Consider the following 13,920-nt stretch of genomic DNA (forward strand, 5'->3'; position numbering starts at 1 on the left):
ACAGGCTCGTCTTGATCACATGACTACAGAGATCATGTGATCATGACTACAGAGATTTGGATGAAATCTGTGCGACTAACATAAAGAATGTTTTGCAACAGTTTAGCAGAAATCGGCCTCATGGTGGCGCTATAACCGGCAGATGTGGAGGGATGCAGGGAAAATGTTTTTTCCATGGCCTCTAGGGAGTGTGCATACATAAGTTGTATACAGATCGATGCAGTTATAGGTAAAAACAGGAATTGGCCTGTTATAGCACCACCGTGAGGCTGATTTGGGGAAAAAATAGTGGTATGTCGTCCTCGGCCTAGTGGAAATGTGTGTGTATAATTTCATGGAAATTGGACACTGTGTTTGTGATTTGTGGCATTTTGTTCGAAACGGACCAATCATGTGAGCTTTGGAAGCCAATCTTAGCCAATCAGGATGGAAGATGGGATCACATGACTATGGAGATAGTGTATATAATTGTGTGATGTATGGATAAAATGTGTACGAGTTATCTACAGACATGTGTTTTGCCTAAATCGGCCTCATGGTGGCGCTATAACAGACCGCTGAAGAATATTTGGGGCAGAGGTTCATCGTTGGCATCCAGGGAGTGTGTGTGCACAATTTGGCATGGATCGGGCCAACGGTGCCGGAGATTAGCTGATAACGGACGGACAGAAGGACGGACGGAAGGACGGACACACGGACGGAGTGCAAAACATACTCTCTCCCCATGCCTTCGGCCTGGTGGAGACAATAATAGTAACAATCTCTGTTGTCACCATTATTGATGTCACCATCATCGTTACTATGAAAGTTCTCTGGTTCATTTTTAGTAATCATTATCACCCTCCTTATCATCTAATCCTAATTAACATAATTATTCCCCTCACTGCAGTTTAATACTGGTAAGAACACAAAATAATTAACCAAGTGATCAAATAAACACTATAGTCGTCCCAAAAGGTAGTAAAAATAACAATTTAATTTAAAACCATAGTGGTTATTTTTCTATCTCAGAATATGTTCACATTTCTGCAGTTTTGTAGTTTCCCTAGAAATGTGTCATTTGCCAATTATATTATCTTAATCCCTCCTCTCCCCCTTACCACGTACCCATGCATGCCAAACAGTTGGACAAACCTTAATGTTAGTTAAATAAATATTTTCGGTATAATATCTTTTGTTTAGAAACAAAGTGCAAGATAGAGAGGAGGGAAAGAGAAGATGAAAAACAAGCAAGTCAAATAAACAAACAGGAAATGTATTATTATTATTAAGGCGTTCTTTAGTGTTAGGTAATTAGACAAAAAAAAAGAAAAAAGAAAGAGAAGATAATTATTTCAATAACTGATCTACAAGCTCACAACACGGCGCAGAGCGTCATGTCGTGTGCCCGTAGATCAGCACCCTTGTTGTATAGGCTATAGCCTTGTTGAAAATACAGCACACAGAAAAAGGCAACCACTACTACAAAAAAAGAAGAAAACAAAACAAGCCTTGGGCTCAGTCAGTGAACAATTACTGTCCATCAAATAGTATCTCAAGGTGTGGCCTATACAGGTCGTGGGGTAATTAAGCACCGATATGGAAGGCTTTGTGGTAATATTAGTCCCATTCCAATCAGGCTTTAGTCTGATTAACCCTGTAACCCTGCATCAGACATACTGCTACTACAATGGTGCCGCACAGCCGCACGGAAATAGCGAAAATAGCCGATCTACAAGTGTAGATCTGCTATTTTGCACTTGAACAATCGTTCAGTTATCGGAACCGTGTTCAAAGCGTTTGAAATAATAGTGAATATTAATTAACTTCTCCCCAGCCCTGACGCCATGGGAATATCCAGACTGCTACGTATCTTCATGCTCCTGGGCTCTGCCTTCACGATCCTCCTGATCATCATTTACTGGGACGCCGTCGCTGTCACGCCACGCCTGCACGCCAAGCTCCACGATAGACAGGTTAGATTCTATGTAATTATTATTAATAAGTCACCTTTAATGTGCTTGTGCAATACACAAGCACATAACTGTGTTGCTGTCATGACTCATGCCTATTATTTAAGGACCAAGCAGTGCTGGCTGAACCTTACAGTCGGTTTTCGTGAAACTTGGAAATATGGTAGAGGGCCATGCCAAACGGTGAGGATGCAAAGCCCACAACCATTGGCCAAAGGGTGGCGCTATAGCACTCAATTGAAAATGCAAACTTTGAACGCGCATAGCATCATGAACCGTTTGACCGTCGGCAATGAAACTTCGACACACATATATGCATCTCCTCATACCGAACACGTGGATAAGTTGCAAATTGCATTATGCAATATACATGTGGCCCACTGCCCACAGGTGAAGTGGTTTGCCATTGATTGCAGTTAGTTGGTTGAATTGTTGGCAATAGGCTAGCACAGTAAAGATGATAATAATCAAATATTATGGGCCCTATTAAGCAAGACGAAAAACCCATGCGGTAATACAGATTTCGCCCTCGCTCTGCGCCTTTTCGTATTATGGAAGCCGTGGTGAGCGCTCACTCATATGGAATACCACGTTCCTGCATAATTTAGCATTGGGGGAGTGTCCATATGTTAATTATTTTCGCTTTGCGCTAATTTGCTATTAAGCCCCTTGACCTAAAAACACTCAGCGCATACCGATTCCGCCTGGGTCTGACCACGTCTTAAAAGCAAAAAGCACTGTTTGATTTTACACTTGAGCGGCTCTGGAGTGCTGCTGGAGTGTTGCCATGTCTGTTTTCTTTTTCTGCAAAGTTGCTTGTAAATATTGGTAGTTGTGGTTGCTTTTCTTGTTTCTAAAGTGCTTATTTGGGCTTTCCTCCTAATGTTGTTTAAACCAGTGATCCTCACACAGCGACATTCCCATGTCAAGGACCCCCAGATGAATGCATTTGCCCAACTAAGCCAGTGACCCCCATGACAGATTTGTGTTTTTAAATGTTTCAATAACATTTTTCAAAAATATTCTTATTTTTTTCAAAGATTACTTTTGAAAATAGCAGATCTACCAGCTCACAATGCATCACATTAATTCATTAAAACTATGAACTCTGACTGCAGGGGGATATATATTTATAATGAGCATTATAACAATGTGCAAGAAAATATGTAAAAAGAAGGAAGAACTTTATTCATTATTTATTTGTGGACAATCAAAATATGCTGGAAATTTTAATGTGGTGTCATTAAAATTAATCTTGATATGGCAGACTCACTATCTAGAAAATAAAAACATGGCACTTCATTTAAAATAGGTTGCAGACCCCTGTTATATGCGATTCTTTAGGGAGTATGTTTATAGACCTATTTACTTGTTTCTATGAGACATGGCAACAGCAGGAGACGAGCTTTCTGGCTCAAACGTTCAAACGTTGAGATTGTAAAGGGTCATATATCGCTCATTTCTCAACCTTTTAAAAAATTAAAACATCTCCATAATCACTGGGAAGTTAGCTTTCATATGCTGTATCACACCCGACTCAATTCTTCTTCAATAAAATGCTACGAGCGAAGACCATAACATTGGGGCCGCAGCAATACGCATGGCGCACGTATGGCATTTCAACTCATTCCTTCGTCGTGACTCGAATGAAATAAAATAAAATAAACGTTATTTTACTGGTGTTTTTCAATAGAAACAAATAAAGAGTGTGTGTGCAACAGCCAGTGCATATACGTGCATGCACTATAGGCTATAGTCTTTCATATTATTCTTATAATATTTGATATTATAAACACTCATGGTTCTCTCATTTCTCAACCGTTTTTTAAAATGTAAAACTCCCCATATTCCTTAGGAATCTTGCTTTCATTCGCTGTATGGTACATGGTTCTATTTTTATCGAATTAAACAATATCAAACGAACTTGTATGTTCGGGGGTTAGACGATTCTGGGAACATTACGCATGGATTGCCAATTTGCCAGCCAATGCTGCTTATCTACTCGCAGTTCCATTCCGATCTGAAAGGTATAGGTAGGTGCCATTTCAAAGGCTTAGTTATTCATTTATGAATCAAATCAACTAGAATAAAGATTTTTACAGCTGTTTTTCATGCTTAGAACAGAAACAAATTAAGTGATGATGTGCGTATATCTCCCTCCCTTAGCATATGGCTGCGCCGCTGTAATGACTTTCCAATGAAAACTGCAAGAAAATAGAGACATAGGCCTACAAGCTATGCACATCATGGCTGTGACAGCTTGTGGATCTGTTCTTTTGAGGCATAAAGGTGACAGCATGCAGTGCAATATGAATAATTAACCAGTCATGTCTATGGTGCCAGTCTGCAGAAATGTAATACCACTTGCCGAAAAGGGCGCATTCCATGAGGACATCAGCTGGTGTCGTAAAGAGAATAGTACGGACATGTTCATTGGGTAAGCCTCAAAACTCCCTGAAACACTCCCATGACTAATTCAAGGCCGTTTTGCTCACACCACGGGGTGTCGAAAGCGCTTCTTACCTGGCCCATAATTGTAATATGACATTGCACACGCCCCCACGTCTTAAAAACTGTACAATTATATGTAATTAGATTCCACTTGCTTAATCGGGCCCAGTGTGTGTGTGTGTGTGTGTGTGTGTGTGTGTGTGTGTGTGTGTGTGTGTGTGTGTGTGTGTTAATATAAACAAACATTACAGGAATGGAAAATGGCTTAAATTTCGACATACTATTGGTCCGACAATGACAACCTACCTCAAACCCTGACCTAACCATAACGGCAAGCACGGAGCAGTACATGTTCGCCAACCTTAACACATGTTCGCCAACCTTAACACATGTTCGCCAACCTTAACCATGTTCGCCAACCTTAACGCATGTTCGCCAACCTTAATGCATGTTCGCCAACCTTAACACATGTTCGCCAAACTTAACACATGTTCGCCAACCTTAATGCATGTTCGCCAACCTTAACACATGTTCGCCAAACTTAACACATGTTCGCCAACCTTAACCATGTTCGTCAACCTTAATCCGGTCGCCAACCTTAACGCATGTTCACCAACCTTAACGCATGTTCGCCAACCTTAATCCGGTCGCCAACCTTAACGCATGTTCGCCAACCTTAACGCATGTTCGCCAACCTTAATCCGGTCGCCAACCTTAACGCATGTTCGCCAACCTTAACACATGTTCGCCAACCTTAACACATGTTCGCCAACCTTAACCATGTTCACCAACCTTAACCATGTTCGCCAACCTTAACACATGTTCGCCAACCTTAACCATGTTCGCCAACCTTAACGCATGTTCGCCAACCTTAACGCATGTTCGCCAACCTTAACACATGTTCGCCAACCTTAACCATGTTCACCAACCTTAACCATGTTCGCCAACCTTAACCATGTTCGCCAACCTTAACGCATGTTCGCCAACCTTAACGCATGTTCGCCAACCTTAACACATGTTCGCCAACCTTAATCCAGTCGCCAACCTTAACACATGTTCGCCAACCTTAACCATGTTCGCCAACCTTAACACATGTTCGCCAACCTTAACGCATGTTCGCCAACCTTAACGCATGTTCGCCAACCTTAATCCGGTCGCCAACCTTAACGCATGTTCGCCAACCTTAATCCGGTCGCTAACCTTAACGCATGTTCGCCAACCTTAATCCGGTCGCCAACCTTAACGCATGTTCGCCAACCTTAATCCAATCGTTTTCCGCATGTCAGTCCTATGGTATGTTGGATAAGCGTGCGCACCCCTTGCAATTAATGCAATATAGCCTAGTTATTACTTACTCCCAAACTCTTGCTAATAATGTTAATCGGTTAAATTAAAAGAAACCCACAGACTTAAAGGAGCATTCAGTGATTTGGGTGATTTGGAAAAAACCCTGGTCCACCCCGGTAACAAGATGTGCTCATGCACACGCTCTACAGTGAGGGAAGTACAACATACCAACAGCACGTGCACCAAGGCCCGCCCCACTCGATCATGATTGGAGGAAGGCCCCTCTCATCCTGATTGGATGAAGGCTTTGCCACCCAAAGCCCAAACCGAAACTAGGGTTTTTTGACCCCAGGGGCTCACTGGGGACAGGGAGGAACTCCTTATATGGTCAGCACACTTTATAGTAGGGAGGATTATCCAAAAAATAAGAAAAAATAAGTAATATTTGAATTAAGTGAAATCACTGAATATACCTTTAAAGGTTTCATGACATTCATTTTCATTTATTTTTCCTTTTTCTTGTAGGTTTTATAACGTCAATTACACCCACACAACCTGAACTTTGAACATTCAGTTGATTTTCGGTGGTCTGGGGTTTTCTCTGTGTGTTCTGAAGCCTTTTGAGCTGCAATAAAACGGGCAAAAAGGCCTCAACAGTGACATCTGCTGGCAAATTGGGTATGTCATATATGGGAGTTGTGGACTCTTGCACCACAGTCCACAGGAACATTTGAGCACTTGTTTGAGCCAGAAAACCCCAGACCACAGAAAATCTACTGAATGTTAAAGGTTCAGTTTTTTTGGGTGCAATTGAGCTAAGAAAAATAATAATAAATATAACTGCAAACGGCGATAAGGCGGGACCAAGCAGGTATTATCTCCATGCTGTCTGAATGGCAGCCTCTGGTGGACATTTCCCATTCTTTGCATCCCCAATGAGACACAGGTGTTTGCCATGATACCACTTAACTCATTGGCCAATCACAGTCCAGGTGTGTCCTTATATAATCAGCAACTCACTGCATAGCCCTCACTCAGTTTCCAGCCTTCACTCAGGCCACATGCAGCACCTGCACATCTCAATGTGTCTACCCACTACTCCAGCCATGCGTACTTGACCATGTAAGCCTTTGTTCTGCTTTGACCTGAGTATATCCTTTGTATGCCACATGTTCTATGTTCTGAGTTGTTAGACTTCATTTTACAATATATTGTCTCTAGGGTTTAAATGCCCAGTTCTAATTGATACCTGTTTATTCAGAGTTATATATTTGCTTTGCAATGTAGCTTGCAGCTTATCATTCATCATTTATATTTGATATACTTGCCATTGAATATTGTCATTCAATATGGTCCTTATTGTTTCATATGTTCTAGTGCAGGGGTTCTCAACGTTTTTGGCCGGGGACCCCCGAAAATGCTTTGGCAACGTCTCGGGACCCCCGCCCCCTCCCGACCCCCAATATAAATTGACTGCTACAATAACCTTAAACCATTTTGGGCGGGAACCCCTTTTGGTGTTTTAAGCATTGTTATAATTTAGCTATTTAAAAATAGCAGATCTACAAGCTCATAGCGCGCCACCGAGTGGCGCGCTACGAGCTTGTAGGTCTGCTATTTTTGAAAAATCGTGATTTTTTTTTTTTAAAACAAAATAATTTTATTTATTTATTTTTTAAATAATTTGGGGACCCCCTAAAATAATTTGGCGACCCCCCCGAGGGGTCACGACCCACGGGTTGAGAACCCCTGTTCTAGTGTTTAAATGCCCAGTGCCGACCTGGCTTTGTCTATTCTGTTGGTCAGAGTTACATAGTTGTCTTGCTATGCCTACCATTGTAGCCTACCATGTTATGTCCTTATGTTCTACTGCTATTGTTCATTATGTACTACTACTGCTTGAATGCTAGTTGTTAATGCATTCCACTTCTTTGCTTTGCTTTGCTTTGTAGAAACCATGGCTCATGGATTAATGGAGAAATAAACTGAAATAAAAATAAAAAAAATTCATTGCCGACAGTCAAACGGTTCATGAGCTATGCGCGTTCAAAGTTTGCATTTTCAATTGAGTGCTATAGCCATGGGCTTCTCATAGTCACCGTTCGGCATGGCCCTCTACCATATTGCCACGTTTTGCGAAAACCGACTGCACGGTTCAGCCAGAACTGCTATTTTTGGCGGAAGAAGGAGGAGAAGAAGAGAGAAAAACCAGACAAAAACAATAAGGGATCATATCCCTTCGGGACGTGCTTGGTCCCTTAATAATAAATAAATAATTGATGTCAATTAAATATGATATCGACACGTACACGTGTTCTGAGCTTGTTGATCGGTTATTTTCACCGTCAACACCATCATATTCTGCTGAAGTAATTTATCATTTATACAAAACGATGATTGAGTCAAGTTATGGACAGCTTCAGAGTTGAATTGTCGAATTTATTGATAACCTTCCTGGACTGTACTGAACGGACAGGAGCAGAGACGGCTTCTGCTTAAGGAGATGTGCAATAGCGATGGCTTGGTGTACCCTGGGAAGAACCGCTCCATCGATGACATCCCTGACGAGGAACTGGATCACCTTATAGTGGATGACGTACACGGCATCATCTACTGCTATGTTCCTAAGGTAATGTACATGTACAGTAGCCCTTAATTAACCCAGGGGTTCAACAGGTGGCCCGTGGCCCACTGGTGGTCCATGGATGTATTGCATGTAGTAATGCAGTATTTGATTGGATTTTTTGAGAAACAGTGAACTGAATGACCTGGTGACGTATGATGAAATTCAACAGAAAAGGGGAGTTATAGAATCTCAAGAGGGGGAAGTGCACTGGATTGTCTGGTTGAGTCATTATCATTAGGACATTATTAGTAGTCATTGACAATGTAGCATTGGTTGAGAAGCAATGGTATGTATACACATGGGATTCATATAGCAAACTTGTGTTACAAAAGCACTAATCTTAGCCCATATCCCCACCCAAAACAACAGTGGCCAGGTTGATTCTAAGTCAGGGTGGTGGTCCCTCGTTCACAATCAGTTGAAAACCCCTGAATTAACCCATTCAGGACGGGAACTCCAAATTATATAATGTATCACAAATGCAGGTTATGGCAACTTGCATGTTGATATGGTGATGTAATGGTGATGTAAAACAAACGGTGCCAACACAAACATGAAATGTCATTAACAATAAAGAGACAATATGACGTAATGATGGACAATATACGTAATTTTTTTCCGTCATTGTCAATGGCGTTTTTAAGACAAACATTGAACTAAAAACAAACATTAAACCTGTAAATAGCGCCCCTCAACAAATTATCGAAACGTTTACTCCTTGTGTCTAGGTGGCGTGCACTAACTGGAAGCGGGTCATGTTGGTGTTGAGTGGGATTGCACTGCAGGACGGTGTCCCCTACAAGGATCCACTGGCTATTAACGGTATTCTGGCCCACGAGCCAAGCATGCATTTCACCTTCAACAAGTTCGGGCAGCGTTACGGCGAGTTCTCACGTCAGTTCATGGAGGTAAGTCTATGACAGGGCTCCCGTAAAATCTGAATCCCCCCCCCCCCCCCCCCCCCCTTTTCCCCTCACTGTATATGTTTCTTTTCCCTTTTTACCTCCATTATGATGAATTCCTGTTCTGTTCTTTGTCTGTATAGAAGTGTCTATTTGTACGTCTCTAAATGTTTTGATGAATTGAACATGGTGGACCCTATTGTAAACAAGTGTAATGCTTAATTGGGTCGTCCACTCACAGTTAACAGCCTTTGTATTGAGTTTGTGCTTGAAATGTACTGTAATTCTGCAAACTGTTAATAAACTTTTCAATCAAGGGGTGGGCAACTTTGACGATGGCGAGGGCCAATATATTTCCACACTCACTCCAGAGGGCCACAGTGCATATTACTGTCGTAGCAAAATATTTTTATAAATCATAAATCACTTATTTGAAGGAAGAATATCCTTCCAGAGCTTAATTCCATAACTAAAAAGATCAGTACAGTTGTCACTGAGCTATCAGTCCTTGTTTCAAAAAGAATATGTAAACTGTATAGAATTTCAGGTGCGCTGCATTTTTACAAATCCTATCACCCTCTCAATTGCATTTTCTGTGATGTTTATTTCTCAAAGCTGAAGCTAAAAACGTACACAAAGTTCCTGTTTGTGCGGGATCCCTTTGTGCGCCTCATCTCCGCCTACCGCGACAAGTTTGAGGAACTCAAGGATCGGTTCTACTACCGCTACGCTCAGGACATGCTGCGGCGCTACGCTAAGAAGACGCCCCCTGCCTCCGCGGCTGATGCGTTCGCCAGGGGGATTCGCCCATCCTTTGCCCACTTCATCCAGTATGTCCTGGACCCCCAGACGGAGATGAACCAAGTCAACGAACACTGGCGGCAGATTTACCGGCTTTGCCACCCCTGCCAGATCCAGTATGACTTTGTGGGCCATATGGAGTCGGTCGAGGAGGACGCTGAGCAGCTTCTGCGTCAGCTGAGGGTAGATGATGTGGTGAAGTTCCCCATATCACATCAGGGGAAAAAAAGTGACATCACAACCAGCAACTGGTTGGTTGAGTGGTTCAGCACCGTGCCTCTAGCGGCCCGGAGGGAACTCTACAAGCTGTATGAGACTGATTTCAAGCTCTTTGGTTACGACAGACCAGACTCCATCCTTAATTAATCACAAGCACTCCTGGAGAAATGACGTCGCCTCCATGCAGGCCCGGTTCTTCCTACAGGCCGACTCTGTCCCAACTCTGTCTTCCCAGTGTTCCCCCAGTGCCTCTCCAGTGTTCCCCCAGTACCTCCCCAATGTCTGCCCAGGGCCTCCCTAGTGCCTCCCCAGTGTTCCCCCAGTGCCTCCCCAGTACCTCCCCAATGTCTGCCCAGGGCCTCCCTAGTGCCTCCCCAGTGTCCCCCCAGTGCCTCCACAGTACCTCCCCAATGTCTGCCCAGGGCCTCCCTATAGTGACTCCCCTGTGCCTCCCCAGTGTCCCCCCCAGTGCCTCCCCAGTACCTCCCCAATGTCTGCCCAGGGCCTCCCTATAGTGCCTCCCCAGTGTCCCCCCCAGTACCTCCCCAATGTCTGCCCAGGGCCTCCCTAGTGCCTCCCCAGTGTCCCCCCAGTGCCTCCACAGTACCTCCCCAATGTCTGCCCATGCAGGGCCTCCCTAGTGACTCCCTAGTGTCCCCACAGTGCCTCCCCAGTACCTCCCCAATGTCTGCCCAGGGCCTCCCTAGTGCCTCCCCAGTGTCCCCCCAGTGCCTCCCCAGTACCTCCCCAATGTCTGCCCAGGGCCTCCCTAGTGCCTCCCCAGTGTCCCCCCAGTGCCTCCCCAATTTTTGGGACAGAGTAAAAAAAATCCTGCTTAGTGCGCCAGATTGCTTAGGACCGGCCCTGCCTCCATGCTCAGATGAAGTGTGACAAACTGCTTTGTATGTGATTTGAACAAGAAGAAAAAAAAGATAGCACATTGGTAAGGTCTTATTTGCACATGTCAAGTGCGATGAAATAAATACAAGCTCATATTTTGTCATTTACGGATTATTGTTAACTTTAAACCAACTCTGATAGTGACATCTGTCAAAATAATTTTCAGAACAGTTTAGATTTTCTGCATTTTTTCACATCTGTCAACAATATTGTTAGTGGCTCAGTATCCTTGGATAACGGATATGACAAAACGCATATATGAACATTTCAGACTTGCAGTGTTCAAAGACCTTTACAGAGAGTGACTTCACCCCTTGACGTAGGCTTTGCAGTTGTGTGCTGTAGTCTCTAGTCTAATCTAATCTAGTATTCAAAAGGAAACTCTACCTTGAGTATCTGCATTTCCTAACTTTGATGTCACACAGAACCATACCTGTAATTTGTGATGTCACAGGTTATTTCTTAAGGGGAAAGCCCGAAGGGACTTCTTGACTTATTGTATTTGTCTGTTTTTTTTCTTCCTCTTCTCCTTCCACCAAAATAGCAGTTCTGTCTTAACTGTGCAGTCGTGTTTTTGCGAAACCTGGCAATAGGACATCTACCATGTCCGTCTTCACTAACTGTAACTATCAAAGCCAAAAACAGGCTTTGATCGTTAAAAAGGAAACAAAAAGAAACTTTGAACAGGCATACGTGTACGTTCAGTTCACGTACACCAAAAATATGAAAGGGTTGAACGCGTTCAGGGACAACACTGGATATTGTTCCCAAAATGTGATTACTTCTTCCATTACTGAATACACACTTACAGCCACAACAGAACAAATCCAACTTATTCCTTATACTCTCAAGTCAAATGATTGACTGCAACATGAGATATACTTGTCTTGTTCGATTTGATTTTATGTGGTATATTTACAGTTCTTCCTTAAGCTAAAAACAGAGTATTAAAAAACAGCTAGGCTGAACTCTTTTCACAGTTACAATGAAAATGGGGTGGGGTGGGGTTGCTTAATTGGCCCCTCTCAAAGGTAAAGCTCCTTCAGACTGAGTGGATTATACTGATTTTACATCAAGAATCATCTGCTATGCATATAGGTGTCTCAGAGGTGCGGTCCAGGAAGGCATGCAAGACAATAGATATAATGCGATTAGGTTTGAACCTACACAAGCCTCAAGGTTTTGAGTCACACTGGTAGCTGTCTCCCTGCTGGGAGTCTGCATGATGGGAACAGACGTGTTAAAACTTCTTATACAGACAAGTCTCTTGCTAGCAGTCAGTTGAAATTAGGGCTGGGTCCCGAACCTCGGGACCAATCTGGTACCGAACCGAACATCCTTGGGTAGCCGTTACACTAATAAGGGCCTTTCTCGGCCCCACCCCTCTCCCATTTGTTTATATTGTGTTTAGGATCCAAGATGGCCGTAGCACCAGGAGGGGGTGGGGCGGAGGTGAGCGAGTGGGGTCGACATATGCCCAACTGGGCTGCGTTCACACATTCAAGACACCTTTCTTGTGTTTGTCTTGTGTCTGTGTTTAATGGCCGCTCCAATGCATTTCCAATGGAAGCCCATATGGTTTGACCAAACATTTTGTTTGATGGGGGGGAGGGGGGGCAGAACACATCCATCAAAGCTGTGTTCAGACACAAGTCATGTGTCGGACACAAGGCAGGTGTCTTGAATGCAGCCCAGTAAGGGCATATGTCGACCCCGCCCGCTCACCCCTCCTGGTGCTGCGGCCATCTTGGATCCTAAACACAATATAAACAAATGGGAGAGGGGTTATCGGTTCCTGTCAGGACCTGTCTAACTTACATGATTGATTGATTGATCGGGTGACACCCCGCACGCACGCACGCACGCGCACGCGCACACACACACACACACACACACAAAAAACAGCTGAGTAGAATCAGATCATGCTACTCGGAGAGCGAGCAACAGAATGGACGGTGCCCGTGGTAAACGCTCTTGTCGCTCTAAAGTATGGCTTCACTATAGTAGACAATCCAAGTGCAATACGTGTGGAAAATTAATCGGCGCAAAAACAGGTTGCACCTCTGGTTTATCTAAACATTTAATGGTACATGATGGCATCAACCTTTAAAGTGTTTGATGTGTTACAGACGTCTCAGACACACAGACTCAAACATGGGACTGGGACTACTCGCCCGTCAACAACACCAGCAGCAGCAACAGCTACTAGTAGCAGTGGTACAGTTGGAGGCCATCGATATTGTCCTTTTCTTTTTGCTGAGATTTGCGTGATCTGCGCAAAAGGACAGTTAACCCATTTTGGGCGGGAACCCCTTTTGGTGTTTTAAACATTATGTTATAATTTAGCTATTGAAAAATAGCAGATCTACAAGCTCATAGCGCGCCACCGCTACGAGCTTGTAGGTCTGCTATTTTTGAAAAATCGTAAAAATATTTATTTCAGAAAACTGGAGGATTTAGAAGGATTTTTTAAAATTTTGAGGTCAGGCCTAAATGGGTCAAATGATAAGGGACAATATCGGTGGCACCCAACTGTAGCAACTCACCAGCCAAAGTAAAGCCTGATTGTCACCAAGTGGTCACTGGTCACGAAGTTTGTTGTCAACGGACTACATCCATTCTCAGTTGTTGAATCTCCGTCATTCAGGTAGGTTTAAACCGTTTAACCCTAGAACACTAAACATATTCTTTGTTACACCATCACTAAACACGGGTATATTTTACCCAATGTAAAAAAAATAAGTACAGCAATAGGCCTACATGGCAACTTGAGGTACTATTA

At 43.3% G+C, this 13,920-nt stretch overlaps 2 protein-coding genes across 3 annotated transcripts in view; one reads left to right on the forward strand and one right to left on the reverse strand.

Annotated features, from left to right (window-relative positions):
* The window catches only part of LOC306923816 (solute carrier family 23 member 1), a 253,967-nt gene that overhangs the window by 193,722 nt on the left and 46,325 nt on the right, over positions 1–13,920 (reverse strand). The window lies entirely within an intron of this gene.
* LOC306923691 (carbohydrate sulfotransferase 12-like) lies at positions 1,817–10,641 on the forward strand. 2 transcript variants are annotated; one of them, XM_079501938.1, is made up of 4 exons: positions 1,817–1,955; positions 8,167–8,319; positions 9,045–9,224; positions 9,834–10,641. In XM_079501938.1, exons 1-4 carry the CDS (start codon positions 1,827–1,829, stop codon positions 10,383–10,385), a joined length of 1,014 nt encoding a protein of 337 aa, XP_079358064.1. In that variant the 5' UTR covers positions 1,817–1,826; the 3' UTR covers positions 10,386–10,641. The 2 variants fall into 2 exon arrangements, with proteins under 2 accessions (XP_079358064.1, XP_079358065.1); XM_079501939.1 differs by lacking the exon at positions 1,817–1,955 and adding an exon at positions 6,741–6,812.

The sequence above is a fragment of the Electrona antarctica genome (assembly GCF_951216825.1).
Source record: "Electrona antarctica genome assembly, chromosome: 5".
NCBI lineage: Eukaryota > Metazoa > Chordata > Actinopteri > Myctophiformes > Myctophidae > Electrona > Electrona antarctica.

What these genes read in the sequence shown, in the direction of transcription:
- LOC306923691 (XM_079501938.1), top strand. Translation starts at nt 1,827, where the DNA reads ATGGGAATATCCAGACTGCTACGTATCTTCATGCTCCTGGGCTCTGCC. An exon ending in TCTACTGCTATGTTCCTAAG is followed by an intron (nt 8,320 to 9,044) that starts GTAATGTACATG and finishes CCTTGTGTCTAG; the next exon opens with GTGGCGTGCACTAACTGGAA. An exon ending in TCTCACGTCAGTTCATGGAG is followed by an intron (nt 9,225 to 9,833) that starts GTAAGTCTATGA and finishes TATTTCTCAAAG; the next exon opens with CTGAAGCTAAAAACGTACAC.